General features: G+C 44.2%; 1 protein-coding gene across 3 annotated transcripts; it reads left to right on the top strand.

Moving 5' to 3' along the window:
* The first annotated feature begins 305 nt into the window (after positions 1–305).
* Positions 306–22247, top strand: CRK (CRK proto-oncogene, adaptor protein). 3 transcript variants are annotated; one of them, XR_012298099.1, is made up of 4 exons: positions 306–690; positions 4012–4544; positions 12874–21083; positions 21411–22247. XR_012298099.1 is itself a non-coding variant. In XM_073667750.1 (3 exons), exons 1-3 carry the CDS (start codon positions 477–479, stop codon positions 13009–13011), a joined length of 885 nt encoding a protein of 294 aa, XP_073523851.1. In that variant the 5' UTR covers positions 306–476; the 3' UTR covers positions 13012–22247. The 3 variants fall into 3 exon arrangements, 2 of the variants coding, with proteins under 2 accessions (XP_073523851.1, XP_073523852.1); XM_073667750.1 differs by having other exon boundaries at positions 12874–22247; XM_073667751.1 differs by lacking the exon at positions 21411–22247 and having other exon boundaries at positions 4012–4374; positions 12874–13010.
* Positions 22248–23345: the final 1098 nt, after the last annotated feature.

Raw genomic sequence — 23345 nt, 5'->3', positions numbered from 1 at the left:
GTGATCAGACGATTGGCGGTTACACCCGTGACACCTTTGCGTGGTGACTCCCCACAAAATCGGCTGTTTGAGACTATTGGCCCTGGGTAATCTTGCCCCGTGACCATTTCTCGCTCGAGATATCTCGATATTAACGTGGGCACACGTCACCCGGACCCACAGAACAATCTCCACACTGGACAGTTCCACTCATGAAAGCACTGTGGGCTTCCCCTCCCCACAGCACACGACCTGTGTGCTCACAACACGCGTTTTATATTCCGTCCGACCTCGGTGAAATGGCGGCGCGGTGACCAGGCCCCGGCGCTCGGCGATGACGCATTTCCGGAAGGTGAGGTCAGACCTTTCCTCTGCCGCCATTTCGGGTTTGGTGAGGACGGGATCGGATACGAGTGCCCGTGTGCAGTGTCTGTTGCGGGCGGCGTCGGTTGGCGCCTAAGAAGGCGGAGGAAAGCGCAGCGGGAGCAGCAGAGGCCATGGCCGGCAACTTCGATTCTGAAGACCGAGCGAGCTGGTACTGGGGGCGGCAGAACCGGCAGGAGGCGGTGAATCTGCTGCAGGGTCAGCGGCACGGAGTGTTCCTGGTGCGGGACTCCGCCACCATCCCCGGGGACTACGTGCTCTCCGTCAGCGAGAACTCCAAGGTCTCCCACTACATCATCAACAGCGTCAGCAACAACCGGCAGTCTGGTGAGTGCGGCGGCGCCCGGGGGAGTGTGTCCGGCCGGCCATGCGCAGCGGAAAGTGACAGTGCTAAGCCCCTGCGTGTATGTGTGTCCGGGCGCGCACGGCGGAGGCTGAGCCCGTGTGTGCGTGCGTGTCCGGGCGCGCACGGCGGAGGCTGAGCCCGTGTGTGCGTGCGTGTCCGGCCGCGCACGGCGGAGGCTGAGCCCGTGTGTGCGTGCGTGTCCGGCCGCGCACGGCGGAGGCTGAGCCCGTGTGTGCGTGTCCGGCCGCGCACGGCGGAGGCTGAGCCCGTGTGTGCGTGTCCGGCCGCGCACGGCGGAGGCTGAGCCCGTGTGTGCGTGTCCGGCCGCGCACGGCGGAGGCTGAGCCCGTGTGTGCGTGCGTGTCCGGCCGTGCACGGCGGAGGCTGAGCCCGTGTGTGCGTGCGTGTCCGGCCGCGCACGGCGGAGGCTGAGCCCGTGTGTGCGTGCGTGTCCGGCCGCGCACGGCGGAGGCTGAGCCCGAGCCCGTGTGTGCGTGCGTGTCCGGCCGCGCACGGCGGAGGCTGAGCCCGTGCGTGCGTGTCCGGCCGCGCACGGCGGAGGCTGAGCCCGTGTGTGCGTGCGTGTCCGGCCGCGCACGGCGGAGGCTGAGCCCGTGTGTGCGTGCGTGTCCGGCCGCGCACGGCGGAGGCTGAGCCCGTGTGTGCGTGCGTGTCCGGCCGCGCACGGCGGAGGCTGAGCCCGTGTGTGCGTGCGTGTCCGGCCGCGCACGGCGGAGGCTGAGCCCGTGTGTGCGTGCGTGTCCGGCCGCGCACGGCGGAGGCTGAGCCCGTGTGTGCGTGCGTGTCCGGCCGCGCACGGCGGAGGCTGAGCCCGTGTGTGCGTGCGTGTCCGGCCGCGCACGGCGGAGGCTGAGCCCGTGTGTGCGTGCGTGTCCGGCCGCGCACGGCGGAGGCTGAGCCCGTGTGTGCGTGCGTGTCCGGCCGCGCACGGCGGAGGCTGAGCCCGTGTGTGCGTGCGTGTCCGGCCGCGCACGGCGGAGGCTGAGCCCGTGTGTGCGTGCGTGTCCGGCCGCGCACGGCGGAGGCTGAGCCCGTGTGTGCGTGCGTGTCCGGCCGCGCACGGCGGAGGCTGAGCCCGTGTGTGCGTGCGTGTCCGGCCGCGCACGGCGGAGGCTGAGCCCGTGTGTGCGTGCGTGTCCGGCCGCGCACGGCGGAGGCTGAGCCCCTGTGTGTGTCCGGCCTCGCACGGCGGAGGCTGAGCCCCTGCCTGTGTGTGTGTGTGTGTGTGTGTGTGGATTCAGACCCCCGGCCCTGACCTCTGGCGGCTGAAAGTAAATATTGGTCAGCTCCGATCAGAGTTGGCTGTCAGACCCCATGGATCAGATATCCTGTGGAAAGGTCATCACTTGTAGATTCCCTTAAAGACCCCTTTATTATATTTTTAACTTTTTTTTTTTTCTTTGAGACTTGTGGACAATGAATGTTTTTGTGTTTTTTTTTTTTTGTTTTTTCTCTATCAGATTTCAGGTTCTCTGCTTGCAATGATTGCAGTAAGAAGTTTTATTGTTTCTTCCTCTTGATAGTTCTGCCATGCCGTAATGAGCTGTACACATACTCCCATCACATGACCAGGTCAGGGTATTCATTTGAGGAAAACTACGAAGGCTCCTATTGAGCGACAACAAGCAGAGGTCTTTAACTAAGACAATGATTTAAAAAAACTCCTTGGCAGAGTATAATGCTTTATTATGCTAAAAATAATCTTTACCAAAATCCAGAGTAGCCCTTTAAGCCTTCAGTTAGGAAGCGCTCATAGAAGCTTTTTTAATTTTCCTTCACTAATGGCAGCATGAGGGGACGTGGGTCCACTCCCAGGACAGGAAACCTATGGATACAGAAAGACAGAGCCTCCCGACATTCCTCAGTGGTTTCCTGTCCTAGGTGCCTGTGGAATAAAATGGATCGATTTCCTTCAGTGGTGAATCCCTTTTCATCCATTTTTGGTCGGTGTCATTTTTACCATTCGTGTGCCATCTGGTTTTCACTTCCCCATTCATAAAACACAGCCCTAGGAAGACGCATGGATGGCATCTGGCTACTATCTGTTTTTCCCCATTTAAGTGAGGAGAATGATCTGTGAATCGGATCAAAACCAGACATGTATTTTACTACTTTTTTTTTTTTTTTTTTTTTTTCTTTCCTTTTGCAAACAATTGGTCTGCAAAAAATAAAGACACATCAATGCCCTAGAGACTGTAATGGGTACATGTTCTATCTGTAAAACGGGCGTCAGGTGTTTGAATGAGGCCTTACTGCCAGGTATAGTTCATTGCCATGGGGTCCCGTTAGGAGGAAACTGATCCACCAAATAAGGTGAACCACTTCTTTAAAGTTGCTTAACAGCTGCTCCAGGGAATTTTTCCCTTTCTGTAAATGTCTGTCCCTCTATGATCCCCTGCATCTCTGTTGGTCTCTGCTTCCAGGTGTTGCCCTGAAATGGTCCGAAATACCCTCTCAGCTGATCACTGGTTGTTTGGTCACCATCGTGGCCTGTGATTGGTTGAGCAGGCATTTCTAGTTCTTTCCATTGAATCATGGACGGGACCTGGAAGCAGAAGATCAGCAGGGAATCAAGCGGGGTAAAGCAAAAAAAATTGTAATCAGACAATTTAGTGTATAGTGTAGTTTTAAAGCACCACTCTTTAACTTTTTTTTTTTTTTTTTTTTGTCAGTGCTGGAGTGGTGCCACTAACCTAAGATCCCTGCCCCTATTCTTTTATACTCACCAGCTGCCTTCTTCAGCTCTTCCCAGCACCACTCCGGACCCGTGCCGCCATCTTGTGACCGCAACTTATGACTGACTGGAAGTCAGAGGTATCGGTTACTAGAGCGATCCGACAGATCACAAACTGCTGGAGTATAATACTAGGGGCAGAGAATTTAGATTAGTGACACCACTCCAGTGGTAAAATGAAAAAAATGACACTCTGGCGGTATTTTTTTTTTTTATTTTTTTTAGTATCTGTTCACCAAATAATGTAGCTTTGTGGTGTGTCCCAAATTAGGTCCAAAGTGAGCACAGGTATGACCTGTGATCCCCACAATTTGAGGAAGCGAACATTACGTTACATTCGCTTCCAGGAAAACATGGGTCTTTCACTTACACGAATGACACAGTTTGCTCCGTGTACCAGTGAACCGTATAAAACAACCCAAAAAGTCACACACCAGCGGCTTGTCATTTCATGGATGTTGGGAAAGTTACTGCATCTTGTCTTACATGATACAGGTGTGAATACTGTCCTGTAGCAAAGTGCTCATTATTTCCGGTTTCTTTCCAGGGGTGAATCAGTCGCGATTCAGGATAGGTGATCAAGAGTTTGAATCGTTACCTGCACTATTGGAATTTTACAAAATACATTATCTGGACACTACCACTTTAATAGAGCCTATTTCCAAGTCTAAGCAATCCGGAGTGATCCAGAGACAAGAAGAAGCTGAGTACGTCCGGGCTCTCTTTGACTTTAATGGTAATGATGATGAAGATCTTCCATTTAAGAAGGGAGACATCCTAAGAATCCGGGATAAACCTGAAGAGCAGTGGTGGAATGCGGAGGACAGCGAAGGAAGACGGGGCATGATACCTGTCCCTTATGTGGAAAAGTTCAGGCCTCCCTCAACTCCCGGGTCTGCTCTGATTGGAGGTAACCAGGAAAATTCGCATCCGCAGCAGCTGGGCGGGCCGGAGCCAGGGCCCTATGCCCAGCCCAGTGTCAACACTCCGCTGCCTAACCTCCAGAATGGGCCCATTTTTGCCAGGGTTATCCAGAAGCGAGTGCCCAATGCCTACGACAAGACAGCCTTGGCTTTGGAGGTATATAATGGGTGCAGCTGTGAAGGAAAATCATCTCCAATGAATTTTCCTTTCAAGTCCAGTTTTTCTTTAGTCTAAATTACAATTTATAAATCCGGTATTACAGTATTAAGACGCTCAGAACCTCATTAGGCCAGATTCCGGTATCCCTTTATGGTCTCCTGATCCAAACTGAAGAGACTGGGTTATATATCTATGTGACTGCGGAGTTTGGATGAAGAGATCCACAGCCAGTCCATAGATCATGGTCAGTACATGGACCATGTTCCTCGGACATCTGAATCTGGCCTTACTCTGAGCCTCTTATTATGAGTAGGTTTTCTGTGTAAGTACCCACATTGTCATGATCGCTCAGAGGAGGTTTATATGATGGTTATTACACAGATCCCAGAGTTTAGGGGGCGCATACTGAGAATGCCATCTGGCTGTTATGTAGATTTGGGGAAAGTGGAGTCAGCAGTGTAAAGGCCCTGTCACACATAACGAGATCGCTAGCGAGATCGTTATTGCGTCACGGTTTTGGGATCGCTGGGGAGATGTCAAACATGCAGAACTTTCCAACGATCTCGGCCGCCCCAGCGATCTAACCAACGATCTCGGTGGTCGTTGGGACGCTTTCACACAGCAGCTATTTCAACGATCCACACCTTGATAGGGACTGTACTGTGTCAGAAAGGCGTGCATAAAATTGCTTTTCCGTGCCCCCCTCATCTCCAGTTGGTGGACGCTACTGCATTCAGATTGGGTGGCCTTGGTTTAACACTGCGTCTCCGTTCAGATGGGATCTCTACTGCGTCTCCATTAAAATGAAAACTCATTTGAGACCCCAAACAATACCTACCTCGCTTAAGATGCCTGATTTCTTCAAAGTGGAGTCACAGCCGGAGAACGCTGGTGGGATCTGAAAAAACAAGGACGCAGTAGTGACCACCAATCGGGGACGAGGAGCGCAGAAAAGTCCAATTTATGCACGCCTACATGTCTCAGTTCTGAATCGCTAACGAGGTCGTTGATAAGGTGTCAAATACAGCGATGCACACTGCCCAGCAGGAGCGCAACGACCCAGGAATGGTCCAGGAAGCTTTGTAACGATCAGCGATCTCACAGCAGGGGCCTGATCGTTGCTACCTGTCAGACATAACGAGATCGCTAGCGAGATCGCTATTGCGTCACCAAAATCGTGACTCATTAGCGATCTCGCTAGCGATCTCGTTATGTGTGACGGGGCCTTATCGCACTCATAGGGCTCATAAGTGGCTAATGAAGCACAATTCTTTCCCCAAATGTCATTTTCAGCTGGATGACAGGCACAGTACCTCCGCCTCTCCCTACTGATTCTCATTGGGGTGTTTGGGTAATTTTTTTGCCTGTACATACATACCTGACTAGCCGATGTTTTCATTCTTAAACTAGAAAATGTTCTTGTTGGTCTCCTGCAATATTAGAGATGGTTTTAAAGAGGTTGCCCCAAATCAACAGTTTTACCATTTATTGTGGATAGGTGATATGTATGATTGCTGAAGTCTGGCTGCTAAGACCCCCACAGATCTCGTGCACGGGCCCTAAGTACCTTGTAGCAACATTAGTGAGTTTGTGCATGTAGTGGTCGCACATGCCCCCACTACTGCTCCTTTCACCCTGGATTGTGGGACTCGTGGTCTGGTGATTTGTCAGGGTGCCACTTTTCAGACCCCCAGCAATCATACATTTAGCACCTATTTTGAATATATAAGATCCCGTTGTTGACTTGCATTTTAAGAAGCTAGTAGGAAGGAAGTGCAAATGTTTTATTATATGAAGGGGACTTTTTAGTCATTCATCTGTGATAAGATTAGAAACTCTGGAAGCAGAAGCTCAGAATAGATTCCATGTTGAGTCATTTTATATGTGATCTGGGGATCCCCCTTCATAATATCCTTATGGAAAGCTGTTGCTGGGATGAGACCCTCACCCTTTAAGGCTTTGTTCACACAATGTAATGTAGCATAACAGGAGTCGCATAGAAACCCGATTCATGATACCTGTGCTGTAACAAGTAATCCACCTGTGTAGGGGCAAGTTAACATGGAGGTTTTTGAGGAACCTTTTGAAGCGGATCTGCTCCAAAAACCACTTCAAATACGATTACTATTCAATTCAGTGGAAAATCCAAATCCACTTTGCTGTTCTTACGAGTCTTGACTTTTTCTTTTTTTTTTCCCTTCACCATAGGGGGAAATAAAATGCTTCAAAAATCTATTCAAAAACCACCTTAGGGGGAAAAGAGCTAAAAAGAAAGGAACATTTCCTGAAGTAGTGTTAAAATTTTTTTACATTTCTCAGCTTTTTCCACCTTCAAAAAACTGAGAGCCTGGCCTAAGTTTCATAAACAAACACTAAAGGATCCCATACAGTGACAGTAAGGCTGTGTGCTCACGAGGCGTTTTTTAAGCGTTTCCACAGCGGCAGAAACGCTTAAAAAACGCTTGGTAGAAGGTCTGCCTTGTTCCCCAATGATAATCCGCATGTGCTGTGCACATGCTGCGGAAATTTCCACTGCGGATTATCATTGCGGAAAAAAACGCAGCACTTCCAATTATTTTGCGGAAATGCTGCGTTTTCGCCGCCATTGACTTGCATTAGATCGCATGGATTACGCATCACTGTATACAGTTATTTGAAAAAGTTTGGGCACCCCTATTAATCTTAAGCTTAATGTTTTATAAAAATTGGTGTTTTTGCAACAGCTATTTCAGTTTAATATATGTAATAACTGTTGGACACAGTAATATTTCTGTCTTGAAATGAGGTTTATTGTACTAACAGAAAATGTGCAATCTGCATTCAAACAAAATTTGACAGGTGCATAAGTATTGGCACCCTTATCATTTTCTTGTTTTAAATACTCCTACCTACTTTTTACTGACTTACTAAAGCACTTTTTTTGGTTTTGTAACCTCATTGAGATTTGAACTTCATAGCCAGGTGTATGCAATCATGAGAAAAACTACTTAAAGTGGCCACTTGCAAGTTGTTCTCCTGTTTGAATCTCCTCTGAAGAGTGGCATCATGGGCTCCTCAAAACAACTGTCAAATGATCTGAAAACAAAGATTATTCAACATAGTTGTTTAGGGGAAGGATACAAATAGCTGTCTCAGAGATTTAACCTGTCAGTTTCCACTGTGAGGAACATAGTAAGGAAATGGAAGAACACAGGGACAGTTCTTGTTAAGGCCAGAAGTGGCAGGCCCAGAAAATCATCAGAAAGGCAGAGAAGAAGAATGGTGAGATCAGTCAAGGAGAATCCTCAGACCACCTCCAGAGAGCTGCAGCATCAACTTGCTGCAGATGGTGTCACTGTGCATCGGTCAACTATACAACGTACTTTGCACAAGGAGAAGCTGTATGGGAGCGTGATGCGAAAGAAGCCGTTTCTGCAAGCACGCCATAAACAGAGTCGGCTGAAGTATGCAAAAGCACATTTGGAGAAGCCAATTTCTTTTTGGAAGAAGGTCCTGTGGACTGAAGAAACCAAGATTGAGTTGTTTGGTCATACAAAAAGGCGTTATGCATGGCGGCAAAAAAACACAGCATTCCAAGAAAAACACTTGCTACCCACAGTAAAATTTGGTGGAGGTTCCATCATGCTTTGGGGCTGTGTGGCCAATGCCGGCACTGGGAATCTTGTTAAAGTTGAGGGACGCATGGATTCCACTCAGTATCAGCAGATTCTTGACAATAATGTTCAAGAATCAGTGACAAAGTTGAAGTTACGCAGGGGATGGACCTTTCAGCAAGACAATGATCCAAAACACCGCTCCAAATCTACTCAGGCATTCATGCAGAGGAACAATTGCAATGTTCTGGAATGGCCATCCCAGTCCCCAGACCTGAATATCATTGAACATCTGTGGGATCATTTGAAGAGGGCTGTCCATGCTTGGCGACCATCAAACTTAACTGAAATGGAATTGTTTTGTGAAGAGGAATGGTCAAAAATACCTTCATCCAGGATCCAGGAAATCATTAAAAGCTACAGGAAGCGACTAGAGGCTGTTATTTTTGCAAAAGGAGGATCTACTAAATATTAATGTCACTTTTCTGGTGAGGTGCCCATACTTATGCACCTGTCAAATTTTGTTTGAATGCAGATTGCACATTTTCTGTTAGTACAATAAACCTCATTTCAAGGCAGAAACATTACTGTGTCCAACAGTTATTACATATATCAAACTGAAATAGCTGTTGCAAAAACACCAATTTTTATAAAACATTAAGCTTAAGATTAATAGGGGTGCCCAAACTTTTCCATATAACTGTATGTAGATGCGCATTCCATGCTTTCTAATGTGCGGATGGTACCCGGGTCTAGAGGACAGGAGACTCTCCTCTGGACCTGGGTACCATAGAAAACTGTAAAAAAAAAAAAAAAAAAAAAAAAAAAGAATAAAATAAATATATACTTACCTTCTGGCGGCCCCCGCTGCACTCCTCCTCGCATGCCGGCAGTTCGCGATAGACTGAAGGACCTGCGCTGACGTCAGTCATGTGACGGGTCACGCGACGCTGACGTCGGCAGGTCCTTCAGTGTACCGCTGCCGGCAAGGGAGAACGGAGGGAAGCAAGACACCGGGGGCCATCGGAGGGTAAGTATATATTTATTTTTTACCATTCTTTCGGTCACAGTATATAAATCCATGCCGTTTGCATGGATTTATATAGTGTGACCAAGTTGACAAGCACTTTCCAAGTGATGCTAAAATCGCTTGGAAAGCGCTTGACAACCCTCATGCGGAAATACAAGTAAAGAGCGCTTCACATCCACATGTCCCTGGCAGGAAAACGCATGTACAAATCCGCATGAGTTTTTTTCTGCCAGGGAGATGCAGAAACGCTCAGGAAAAAATCCTGAGCATTTCTGCTTCGTGGCCATATAGCCTTAATATTATAAAATGACCACAGTTTCCATCTATATGATGAATAGTGTTTGCTGAACCTGGAATCCCCATTTTTTGCAGATCTGGTGGTGAGAATAAACGTCTGGTAAGAATAGGGAATGGATCCTATTAGATCCTTTTGGCTGTGTTGATCAGGAAGTTAGGATGGAGCCGGTATACAGATCACGACCTGTCAGCCTGGCAATAGCCATTGTTTGTGCTCTGTTGCCAACGTCAGTCAGTGATCGGCAGGTTGCGCCAGTTACCTGGTGTGCATATAATTCTACATCACCTCCAACTACAGCATTAGTGATGGGCCTTCTACACACATGAACCATGGTTCCGGTGACCCCCGACTAGTAATGTCGTAGGGTCGGATGCAGGTTCTGTGTACAGGCCTCTCGGAGCCCCGCGTGCCGCCGCTCATTGCTTCTCCAGCATCTGATGGAAGTGGAACATGTCAGCGTTTTTTTTCTAAGATAACATGAATCCAAAGAAAACCTGCTACATACCTTCCTATATAATTGGAGCTGTGTGGAGGGTCGGCAGGGCCAAATATACTTCTATTGGCCTCGTAATAATTATTCGTACAACTTGCAACTAGTATTTTTGCCTAGTCTTTACATTTGCTGCAGGTGTAGGACACCATTATATTGCAGGCTTTTGCCTGCGTGACGTGCTTTTAGAGCTCTTTCTCCTTGGAGGGGTATTCTTGATATCTGCCACTATCCTTTTGATCATATAATAAACCTTACATGCCCAGTGGGGGATATTCTGATTAATTTTGCTAAAGACTCGCCTTGGTCAGCTCTCACTACATTATGTACTGATGAAGTTCTCTGATTGTAGATTTAATTTTATTAAAATCTGCTTACATACGTCGCTTTCTCTCCTGCTATTGCAGTGGGATTAGCCATCATGTGAGCAGGCTTAGTTGGGTCCCCCCTTTCCTTTACAGTTAAGAAACAGCTGCAGCTTCACATGAGTGTTTACTTAAGGATCTTACCAATCATCCTTTCCTTGGCGCATTCCTTCAAAGTGTTTTTATCTTAGGAAACATTGGGCAGTTTAATGCATTAGCCAGGTAGATGACTGCAGGAGCGAATGTGGCCCTTTAATAGTCTGACCATGAGCAGCTTTAAAGTAGTTTTCTGGAATATTACAAGAATTAGTCTTCTGACAGATCCAGGACTGATGCCCTGGTGGTTCCCGTCAGTCTGTTCTTCACTGCAGCGATTGTCATTTACATCAACATCAGGCCGCAGCCAATCAACGACCTGGGCAGTGATATTTGCATGCAGGCCCGAGACAGCGGAGACCAGTGATTGGCTGCAGCGATCACATGAAGTAGAAGTAGACAAGCATTGGTAGGGACCATCAAAGCATCGATGGGGGAGCTACAGGGTAATTGAACAGATAGTGTGTTTGGTTTTTTTTTGTGGGGTCTATAAACTTTCCTGGTGATAGTACAATTTTTAAATCTCGTGCAACCTATTTTAAAGTGGGTCATCCACTTATTTAATATTGGTGATGTATCCTAAGGATATGTCGTCAATATCAGATTGGTGAGGGTCTGTTGAATAGGAGCTGAGCTTTAGTTCTCTGCAACGGCCACTAATCAGTGTCCAGAGAAGTTCTGGTCCGCATAGTACACTGGTCACATCCTTCCAGATGAGTGTTGGGTGTGGGGAAGAGGGGGTGCAGGTGTCATCTTATATTAGTGATTTGTCCTAAGGATAGGGCATGGGTATCAATTTATTAGACAACCCATTTAACACAGTACAATTGGTTATTGTGGATTTTATCAGACAGATCGCTCTATAGCTATCTACATCTCAGTCTTTCTGTTTTTTGTAGTCTGGCAATAAGCTCTTCAGTAGAAGGCGACCAACAGTCCTCTGCACAGCTTCATGGATGTGAATACTCTGTAAAGTTGTATGTTAATTGGGATTACTTTTCTAGTACATCTAAAATTTAAAAATGAACCACTTGATGTTGAGCTAAACACTGGTTCATGCCTGTTTATCTCTATGTGGAGAAAGGCTGAGCTGCTGCGGAGCCTCATGTCACCCAACCCTTCTCCTGATATTTATGACCATAGGAGACTGGATGCTCCGATTCCCATTAGATTTTTGCCAATCTCGACAAAGTGGTTTGTTCTGCCAGACTTTATATGATGCCTTGTGTTAGGAACCTACTTAAAATGATTATTTAGGTTGAACAAAAAATATTTTAAGGGTCTAGTTCAGTGGCAACGGACTACTGATGTGGCCCCCGGACAAGGGTTTTGCGGATCTTTGCTCAAATCTAAGTGTTGCCCACAAGTTTAGAAAATGTCTGAGTTTGGATTGTTATAAAATGACAAAATTAGGTTATCTACCCATTGCATTACCGCTCCTGTGGTCTTCTGCAGGACCACTTAGGTAGCTCTTACCTTTACCATTACCATTTCCTGGCCTTTAGCAATGACTCTCATGGATTCGTGACTGCTCCTGCCAGCTCCAGACCTATATTACTCAGTTAACTTTTGAATGATGAAAAAATATTGTTTGGGGGAAAAAAAAATATTTTTAAGCAGAAAAAGTTGTCAGATTGCTGAAGAGCTGTAGGGACATTAGAAATAATTGCATTTACTTGACCTGAATGAAAACTGAGCATCTAAGCAATGGCCGGTTTAACACATGATGGCAATCCAGTAGCTTTGGAATATGGTATATTCTATTTCTAAAACCAGACAGCAATAAAGTTTACACATCTACTTTTTTACATGCTACAATTTTTGGGGCAGTTTTTGATGCAATTTTTTTTTAACCCAGAAGTACAAATCAAACAATAAGTAATATAAAGTAACTTGTGCTTCTACAGGTTTTTATTTTAAAAAAATAATGCGTCAGAGTACAATGCATTTTTCTAAACTGTATGAAAAACCACCCCTTAATGGGCTTGTTCTCTACTGGACAACTCCCTCATTAATCGGCCGAGGGAGGTGGGAAAAAGTCTCTGCTCACTTCTCAGACCATTGATGCTCCTCCGTAGTCAGCGCAGCATACTCCACCACATGTGTTGTGAGCACTGCAGCCAAACAGTGGCTGCTGATTGGTTGCAGTGTTCACATTTTGACAGAGCCAGAAGAAACATTTTCTTCTGGCTTTTTTTTTTTGGCCCAAATGTGAGCACTGTGTGTGATGCAGATAGATCCAGAGAGCTAAAGGAAAAGATGCTCTTATTTTTTTTATTTTGATTCCTTTTTTTTTATATACATGTGATTTATATAATGTATCCTTTTCATTAGCCTTCAGGTTGGGTGCGCACAGAACTAGCTTTATCTTCTATACTGTCGCCATGCAGCTTTTACTATTACATGTTAAGCCTCTTCCTTTTTTCAGTGCTAATTTCTTTCTCTCTCCTACAGGTTGGTGACCTAGTAAAGGTAACAAAGATTAACGTCAGTGGTCAATGGGAGGGAGAATGCAATGGAAAATATGGTCATTTTCCTTTTACACACGTGCGCCTGCTGGATCAACAAAACCCGGATGAAGACTTCAGCTGAGTGTGACCCGGAGCCCTTTCTAAAGTGCGAACAATCTTGCTCTGTTTCCCTCTTTCCATCTGCCATCTAGACTGCCTTCCACAGATTATTTAGCCAATGAAAGTAGTAATACCCCAGAATCCCTCTCAATTGCAATGGTTCAGCTCCTACGAGATTCGGCAGAGTTGGGGGACGAGCTTGGATTGCATCTTGAAAGTAGGCAGCATATGAATGACCACCAATGGCAATATCTGCCATCCCGCAGACGCAGCCAGCTGCGCGGTCACTTGTAGCAAGGAATCTTATATGAACACAAGACTTTTTCTAGGGCCTTTCTTGTATCTTCCTTGATCTTTCCCAGATTGGACGTCTCCAATTTATATTCCGTATTTTCCCATCTATTACGCTCTCTAATCGGGTCTGGTCATTGAGGCTAATAAGCCAACGTAGGCTCATTCTCCTAACGAAGAGCTCGTCTTCCTTTCTGCCGTTCCCAGTATTATTGCTTTAGTTTTTGAAGGTCCGAGCTGTGGTTTTCAGCCCAGTTTCTTACGGCTTGGACCAACACTCATTTTTCCTTTTCTTTATGAATGTTCAATACTAAATAACACGTCACGTCAGAACGCTTGACTGAGGAGTAAAAACTGCGCTTCTGAACGTGCAACATTATAATTCCATCACGTGCCTGAATCCTTGGATTATCGCATATTTACATGCATCTTTTGTTGCCAATAAGGACTTTTTTTATATATATATATAACATAAGCCCTCTAATAATTTGCCCCCCTGTAGCGCGTCCCCTGCATACACTTCTTTTAGAAATATATATATTTTTTCCTATGGGGAACAAGTAAGAATACACTAATTGTTAAATATGGAAATTATGTATTTTATGTTGATATGTAGAAACTACTAAAATAAAGACAATTTAATGAAAGGGGGTGAAAAGGATAATTGAATCACTGTGGTATTTCTGCCTTTGTATTGCTTTGACCTAAAACCTCAATGTATTTTAGAAGTCTCTCCTGAATGGCTTCGGTGCTTTTATCTGAGCTCTTGTAAAGAGGCATATAGGTGGAATTTAGAGATTTTTCCTTAGAATGTACCCTGACATAAGGAGTTTTTATTATGACTAGTAGATATGGAAGTGCATAGTTTTGATTAAAATTAGTCCATCGTGTGGAGAATAGACTGGATACCGCTGATTTTTAGTTGGCGCTACAGGAGGCACTTTGGATTTTTTTTTTTTTACTTTTCTGGCAATAAGAACCTTCATAGACCTCAGTAGACAAGAACCCAAAAATGTTCAGCACCAGAGAGTTGGAAGCGCGCTGGTTCCCGATAGATTTTGTTTACCCCTGACTGAGCGCTCTAGTCTGGTGTGCCGCCATGTCTATGTAAAAGCCAATGGTATTAGATTGTGTTCACTCCACATGGACATCTTGAGATGTTCTTCAAGTGACCTGCTGAGCGTTCTGGCAGTAATTTTCAGTTTGTGCCTTCAGGATTGTCAGACTTACTAGGTTCATGGCATTCCTTCTGTGCGGCATATTGGCTTCATCTCGATAGTGTCACCTTGTTTTGGAGATTTTTCAGTTTTGCTGTTTTTATTTCGTTTGCTGTAGTGTCTGATTTAAGACTCCCATTACATTTCAGGTTTCCCGTTTTGTGGGACCATTTTGCAGCACCTTCCTCAGCAGAGCGATTATTAGACCCGTTATATAAGTCTTGTTGCTTTGCCATTGTCCTGATGATACTGAACTGTTTCATTAATGTGCTGCAGTTTTGTAGATATTTCGGGTTGCTCGTCTTCTAGCAGATTTTGTCGGCCAAGGACACAGTACTGTAGGTTTTTGGAGCTGGTCCGATCACTGGAGGCCAGTTTGACTGGCCCAGCAATAGCAACACCGTGTAGAAAAACAAAAACTGAATGCCAAAATCTGATTCTGCATAGCATGATCATGTGTTCTTCCAACTAAAATACACTAAATACTAAACCAGCATAATCTGTTGATTTAATGTAATAAATTAGCGTTTCATAAAGTCTTATGCCTGGTACTGACTGTTAAAGGTTTTCCTCATTTACAAAACCCCTTAGTACAGGTGCAGTTTGTTTAAACCCTTGCCCCCCCCCCCAAAAAAATATGCTACACTTTACTTACCCTTCCCAGGTCCCATGCGGAGTCTCTGCTGCTAGCCCTGGTGACTGGCTGCTAGCCCTGTCCATGTGCAGAAAATAGCAATTGGAGCTCTGCCGTAGTAGACTACATAAGGCTGCTGAGCTCACTGGCTGTAGACGATAACACATCTGGAGCGAGACTCTGCACTGGACCTGGGGAAAGTGAGAAAAAAATAGTCTGTAAACCAAACTGTGGCCATGAAAAGGGATTTTCTGAAAGCGAAAAACCACTTAAGATTTTTTTTTTATTTTTGCTAGACCAAACACCTACACCTGATTAGAGGCGGTGAACACTAACCTGCATTGTAGAACACTATTGTATATAACTAAAATAAACTGGTGCTCCTGTCAATAACAGAAATTAACTTAATAACTAAAATGCTGTTTTTTGGGTTTTTTTCTTGATTAATATACGCATGTATGCACATCTCTCCTTATCCATCTCTTCCAATAACCATTATAGGTGAATGCACATCTGAAGCTTAGTCCAATACTAGATAAAGAAATAAGATTTTAAGAACCTCATCTACACATTGCAGACCTTTTCTGTGCATAAATTGACCCACGGTGCACAATTTGAAGTCCATTGCACGTCCATTCCTTTATTGTGGATTTCATCCATTGTAATGCACAAATTGAAATCTGCATCAAATCCACAAGAATAAATGCAGATGTTAATGCCACTCTCAATAACCGCTTTTATTGCAGATAATCTGCAAACTGTATGTGCATTTACCTTAGATGGGGTTGTTCATTTTTTTTATTAAAAAAAAAAAAAAAAAAAAGGACAGCTTATTTGTAACTTTCGTCAATACTTTGCTCCAATTCTTGTGAATTTTCATGATTTCTTTGCTGCCAGTGAATGAAAACATCCTGGTTTTAAATCCAGAAGCTCAAAACCTGTACAGACCTAATATTTACTATATTGGGTTATCCTAGACCAGACGCTATGTGGGGTAAAGCCGGTTTCACATTTCTTAGGCTGCATGCCCACAAAGCATTTTCCAAGCGTTTATGCTGCGGAATTTACACAGCATAAACGCTTGGTAATCCGTCCCCCATGGCCACCAATGACAAGCCGCAATGTCAATGCCCATGCTGCATTTATGGTGCACTCAAAAATCCGCAGCATGTCCATTAATTTTGCGGACACGCAGCATAATCGCCGCCATTGACTTGCATTGGACCGTGTGACATCCGCATCACTACATGTGCACAAGCGGATATCACACGGTTCAATGTGCGGATGGTATCCAGGCCTGGAGGAGAGGAGACTCTGATCCAGACCTGGGTACCATAGAAACTGTAAAAAAAAAAAAAAAAGAATTTAAAATAAAAAGTAAAGATTATACTTGCCTTCCGATGTCCTCTCGGTGTTTTCTCCCCTCCGTCTGGTCTGCTCTATGGGTCGCGGTGTTGTGAAGGACCTTCCATGACGTCATTGAGTCATGTGACCTGTCACATGACTCAGTGACGTCACCGCAGGTCCTTAACACCACCGCGAGCAGTGCAAGAGACCGGACGTGGCGGAGAAAACACCGGGAGGACATCGAATGGCAAGTATAATCTTTACTTTTTATTTTAAATTCTTTTTTTTTTTTTTTTTTTTTTTTTTTTAACTAACTTGGTCACACTACTATAAATCCATGCCAGTTGCATGGATGTATATAGTGTGAACAAGTTGTCAAGCACTTTCCAAGTGATGCTAAAATCGCTTGGAAAAGCGCTTGATAACCCGCATGCAAAAACGCTTGACAAACGCTTCTACCTGGCGGGAAAAATGCATGTAAAAAATGCATGCGTTTTTCCTGCCAGGGAGAAGCGGATAAAATATGCAGCATTTCTGCATCGTGGGCACACAGCCTTACATTCACAGTCAGCGTACACACTGTGAGTTGGGAAACTTGCGACCGGTCCGGACATCAAACCCAAGTCTCTTACATGCCTATGAGGCTGTGGAGTTGGACAGGACAATGTGGTCTGTACTCAGCCTGACGTCAGTTGCACACTTCTATGTGCCCACGATGCAGAAATGCTCTGGATTTTTTCCTGAGCATTTCTGCATCTCCCTGGCAGAAAAAAACGTATGCGGATTGTATATGCGTTTTTCCTGCCAGGGACATGCGGAAGTGAAGCATTCTTCACATGCATTTCCGCATGCGGGTTGACAAGCGCTTTCCAAGCGATTTTAGCATCACTTGGAAAGTGCTTGTCAACTTGGTCACACTATATAAATCCATGCAACCGGCATGGATTTATATAGTGTGACCGTAAAAAATAAATCTATACTTGCCCTCTGATGGCCCCTGGTGTCTTGCTTCCCTCCGTTCTCCTTTGTCGGCAGCGGTACACTGAAGGACCTGCCGACGTCAGCATCGCGTGACCCGTCACATGACTATGACGTCAACGTAGGTCCTTCAGTCCATCGCGAACTGCCGGCATGCGAGGAGGAGCGCAGCGCGGGCCGCCAGAAGGTAAGTATATATTTATTTTTTATTTTATTCTTTTTTTTTTTACAGGTTTTATGGTACCCTGGTCCAGAGGAGAGTCTCCTCTTCTCCAGACCCGGGTACCATCCGCACATTAGAACGCATGGAATGCGCATCTACATATAGAGTGATGTGTAATCCATGCGTTCCAATGCAAGTCAATGGCGGCGAAAACGCAGCACTTCCGCAAAATAATTGGTAGTGCTGTGTTTTTTTCCGCAATGATAATCCGCAGCGGAAATTTCCGTAGCATGTGCACAGCACATGCGGATTATCATTGGGGAACATGGCAGACCTTCTACCATGCGTTTTTTAAGTGTTTCTGCTGCATTTTTGCCACTGCGGAAACGCTTAAAAAAAGCATCGTGGGCACACAGCCTAACTCAGATCCGCTTCCCTGACCGTCTGCTACAGTGTATCCTCCTGCAGTACAAGTCTATCCACTTATCTGTAGACTCAACATTGTGTCTTTTTAGCTTCTGCATGTAAGCAGGAACGTTTCCATTCACTAAGGTTGAAGTCACACACTGCATTTTGCTGCATTTTAAAAGTGCAATTACTTGCTATATGAAAAGAAAAACAAAAACCCCACAAAGTCTAATGCTGAAGTCTTTCTGAAGGCGCCTTAAGCGAATTTTCTCAGCTTTTATTTAAGCCAATATCAAGGCTGTATCTTAAAGAAGTTGTCCACTACTTTATCATTGATGACCTATCCTCTGGACCATCAGTGTCTGATCGGTCAGGGTCTGACACCCGGCAACCCCCGCCAATCAGCTGTTGTCGGTGTCCACCGGCCAGAACTGCTCAATTGCGAAGCTGCTCCATCTACTGATAGTGGCTGCGGCACTGTACTGCACATCCGCCTCCTATTCAAATCAATAGGCGGATGTGCAGTACCCAGCAGTGGCAACTATAAGTAGACGGAGCAGCTCCTCAATTGAGCAGTTTTGGACACCGATTACAGCTGATCAGTGGCGGTGTCGGACTCCGACCGATCAGAGGATAGGTCATCAGTGATAAAGTAGTGGACAACCTCTTTAACAGGGTGGGCTGTATATAGAAAAGATTTGACTTTTTTTAAATGAATTCCTTGATTTGGCTTCTAAAACCGCATTGTAATAAGATGTGAGAAAGCGCCCTAATGGTCAGGAGAAATCCTGCAAAGTTGCAAGACTTCATATATAATTTAGAAATGTACATTTTGCTTTTGGGCTGTGATCCTTCTCCCTTTTTGTGGGATGGATACCATGACACTGCCTTGATGTGAGTACATACTTTGGGTGTGTTCATTTGCCTTTTATGTCATCTGCTTTTTTTTTCAAAATGGAGTATGGCTTTCATTAGTAGAAAGTGTATAAAAAAACAACTAGTTTTAGGGTACATTCTCGTGTAGAAAAATCTGCTGCACAATACTGCAGCATTGTGAATTACTCTACTAAATCTCATTAATACACTCTTGGGGAAGGCCACCATGTAAATTGACCATTGCTAAGGATATGAAACTTTTGCAATGTGAAGCGTAAAATGTGTAGCAAATTGGCACTTTCTGCTACAAAATCCTATGGATTTGTACTACTAGGGTATGTGTCCACAAAATATAGTTTTTGAGGAAGCAGAGAGTGGATTTAAAGGAAGAAATTTCAGCCTTTTTCTTTAAAGGTGTTTTCGGTTTAGGATCTATTCCTGGCTTTCCTCTTAAACTTCATAAAAACAATCCTGAACATTGCAACATATACCCCTAGGAAAAACATACTACCCAGAAGCAAGAAGCGTGTATAGAACACTACAAATAAAGCGATACGGTCCCTGTTATGTATATAAAAGTACTGATCGGTGATGGTCATATCTCCCATCAGACTAGACGTTACGCCACAGCATTTTAAAGGGGCCACTACTTTTACCAAATATAACTTGTAATGGAGCACTAAATTCTGGTGATTAATATGCAGTTAAAATGTGTTCCCTCTCCTCCCCATGAGTGCATCCCCTAGGTCCAGAGATTAATTGTCGCTATAGGCAGCTTTGTAAGGATGGCCCTTCCTAGCTATGGTCTTGGACAGTTACTCCTGGGGGCCATATTTCAATGGACTACACTATAATTTGAGCTCTTTGAAAAACGTCTTTATATGGTTCCTGATCAATTTTAAGTATTTCTAAACCACTTTAACAACTTTTTGTGCTTGTAGCCTTAACCAGATTTAGGATAGAAAAATTATCAGGTGCAGTACTTGTTTGTATAGGGTCTAGCCTCCAGCAGTTGTGTAATGCCCTTCTCGTGCGGACTATGTTGGTGCATGTGTTGGACGCCCAGTGACCTGCTTAGTTTCATGGTGGAAGATGTTTTTAGTCCTCCACCCTGATGATGTCTTCCAAAAAATGTTCCTGTATGTTTCAGGAAGGAGCTCGGACTGGTTGTATAGCATTGAGGACAATGCAGGTTGTACGTGTAGGTGTCAGACTCTTCTCAGGTGTCAAACTTTCTAATATATGATCACTGCCTTAATACTGTATTCTGCACGGCTGTCACTCAGCAGTGGATTCACAGAAGTTTTTTTAATTTTTGGGTGCGTTCTCCTTTCCCTCGCCTTAAAGTTGTCCACACAACAGTGCATTTTTTGGCTGGTCAGAATGGTAGACGACGTCATTTGTGTTCTAGTAAAGAAATCAGATTAGACTTGACCGTGTGGATTTGGGTCTATTATCGGCACAGTCTTGCCTTTTCTTTAGCTGTCTAATGTTTCCTGACCTCCATGTTTTCTGGAGGAAATGTGCTGCAGCATTTAAACACAAAGTTGGGAATATGTTTGTCCATCTGGGGCCTGTAGATTTTGTATTTTCAAAAAATACAAAGTGTGATTTTATTAATGTTCGATGCATGAATCTAGGAGTCTGTGAAAAGCGGTGCAGATGGAGAACACGTGGTGTCATATATATTTGGTGCAACTCGCTCGGCACACTTTACCCTTTCCCTACCGATTAGTGTAGCACCAAAAAATGAAGTATCTTTTGAGGAAATCTGACACTCAAAGGTCTCAATCAGACATCCGTACGAGGAACTAAACAGATCAATTTTGATTTTTTTTTTCTTCATTTTTGGTTTGTCAATTTTTATGAATGTAGCAACTGAAATTCTTTTGTCATAGTAAAAAGTACATTTTTCCATCAAGCTACTCTTACATAGTAAACAGTAAAAAAAGTGTGCTTTTAGACTTGAATGTGCTATTTTGATCTTTAACTCAGTCTGCAAAAAAATAAATATGGGCAGGTCAAAAGCCCCATAGGCAATAATGGCTACGTGTTGTATCCATGAGAAACTGAATTACATTGAACTTCAGACGTCTGGATGAGGCCTTATCCTTGGACACATACCCTTGACACAACTAGCCTTTCAAGGTGTTTAATAGCCACATCTTGCAACCTTAAAGGTTTTGTTTGGGACTTTAACATTGATGGCCCATGCTTAGGATAGGTCAGCAATGTCTGATCGTTGGGGGTGCTGTTAAGCTGTTCTCAGCATCGGCGGCGGCTGGAACTGCTCAGTTACGGAGCAGCAAAGTGGTCGAGCTCTGCACATCCACTCCCTATTCAAATCAATAGGTGGCGGATGTGCAGTACTCGGCCGCGGCCATTATTCCTTGTATGGTGCTGTACAGTTTCGGACTATTCCAGGAGCCGCTGATCTGAGGAAGTGTTGCACCCCTACCAATCTGAAATTCATGACGTGTCCTAAGGATAGGCCATTAATGTTAAAGTCCCGGACAACCCTATTAAAGGGATATTCCCAAAAGTTATCACCTACTGTGGATAAGTTAGCTACCAGTCTGGGATAGGTCGGAGAAGTGATCACTTTTAATGTTGGAAATAACTTTTAAATGATGCCCTTTAATGATCATTTCCATATGCTGACACGTGTGCATGTTCCTGTCGTCCCATGAGCAGATAAGCATAGGTCCTGCTTGTCGGAATACCAGGGAAATGTATTATTTAACAGACACTATTGCTAATCTTAATCACATAAGCATTTAATGCTCTTACCTTTAGGCTAGCTTTTCCTGATAACTGATGTTTGGTGTTTCTATATATGTTGGTCTAGGAAAGGACCCACATGAAATGCCACGACAGAAACACTGTTAATTGTTGCAATATTTGAAAGAGGAAAAAAAAAACGAAAACAAAGAAATGACTGACCGAGTCTAGTTTACTCTTTTCTACATGGTGTTATTTGTTAAAACCAATGGGTTGACCTTAGCTGCTGCATTCCTTCTTGACATGCCGGGAGTACTGAGATCGTCACCAATATTGTATACTACAAAGTGTTTGGGGTATAATAAGCTCTGTAACCCCCCCCCCACACACCTACCCTTGTTATTTTTTATTTTTTTAATTTCAGTTCTAATCATGATAAAGAAAATCCTTGCATCTGTAATATTTTTTGTTAATTGGAAGAGGCAATGTGAAGTAAGAAATGTAAAATGTGCCATTGTATATTAACACTATACACTTTTCCACCAGTACAAAACTTTTTATAGCATGTATATTCATAATATGCTTAGTAAATAAAGATCTGGAGAAATCTGTGTGTTCTTTTACATGTGAGTGTAATGCGTGACAAATCTATTTTTTACTCTCTTATAGAACGCCATTAATTTCCACAGTGCCTTACAGACATCATCACTTTCCCCATAGGGGATTTAAAGAGAACCTGTCACCAGAAAAAATGATAACCTGCAGATATGGGGCTAATCTGCAGATTAATAGTGTTATTAACCTGGAAAAAAAAGACAGAAATCCAATACACAAATACCCTGCAATAGTGCATGAAACTAATACAGGGTACTTAGTTAACATAATTTTCATCAAAATAATGCAAAAGCCATCCCACCATGTCACAGTGACCCCATTTGGGACAGTACTAACTCTAATATTTAAACCTTACCATTTATCAAGTGCCAAGTCTTCACTCAATGTTGCTTTCCCTTTTCATTCAGGTGAGAATAAATTACACCCTAGATGTGAAATGCGCTGCTGCCACAAACCTAATTTGCTTTTGCTTGCTTGGGAAGGAAAAATGTTTGCACACCACAGACTTAATATATTTTAAACAGTCTTTTAAGGCCTTATTCAGATGTCCATAATATTTCATGTACACAGAAAAAAAGTGTCATTGGTGGTTTTGATCTGAGTTTACTGCATTTTTGGTTTGTGTCAGTTTTTACAATCAGTGTTTTATCAGTGATTTTCACATAGAAAGAAAACCATAGATTACACAGCTTTGCCTACCCATTATAATAATGTTAATCACTGATGGCATCTGTGTACTGTCCCTGGTTTTCACAGACCCATAGACTTAATAAAAAAGGACATGTCTTCGTGATTTTTTTTTGGCGGAGAAATGATCCACAATATATGTTTATTAAATGGACAGTAAAGTAATAAGGCTGTACTTATAGCAAGAAAAAAAATCTTTCTAAAAAGTGTGTGCGTCTTAGGATTCGCTCACACTGTTGTATGTTCTCTCGTGGAAGAGAATTGGGCTGATTATGCTAATGGCACTTGGCTCACGGCTATGTGCCCACGATGCAGAAATGAAGCAGAAAATTTCTGCAGCATTTCTGCATCTCCCTGGCAGAAAAAACGCATGCAGATTGTGCATGCGGTTTTCCTGCAGAATACATGCGGATTCACAT

Source organism: Phyllobates terribilis, unplaced genomic scaffold (genome assembly GCF_046119375.1).
Source record: "Phyllobates terribilis strain yellow unplaced genomic scaffold, ASM4611937v1 Scaffold_2__4_contigs__length_985480577, whole genome shotgun sequence".
Taxonomy (NCBI): Eukaryota; Metazoa; Chordata; class Amphibia; order Anura; family Dendrobatidae; genus Phyllobates; species Phyllobates terribilis.
The sequence above is the reverse complement of the archived record's forward strand: the minus strand, read 5'-3'. Positions and strand labels throughout refer to the sequence as shown.

What these genes read in the sequence shown, in the direction of transcription:
- CRK (XM_073667750.1), top strand. Translation starts at nt 477, where the DNA reads ATGGCCGGCAACTTCGATTCTGAAGACCGAGCGAGCTGGTACTGGGGG. An exon ending in CAGCAACAACCGGCAGTCTG is followed by an intron (nt 691 to 4,011) that starts GTGAGTGCGGCG and finishes GTTTCTTTCCAG; the next exon opens with GGGTGAATCAGTCGCGATTC. An exon ending in AGACAGCCTTGGCTTTGGAG is followed by an intron (nt 4,545 to 12,873) that starts GTATATAATGGG and finishes TCTCTCCTACAG; the next exon opens with GTTGGTGACCTAGTAAAGGT.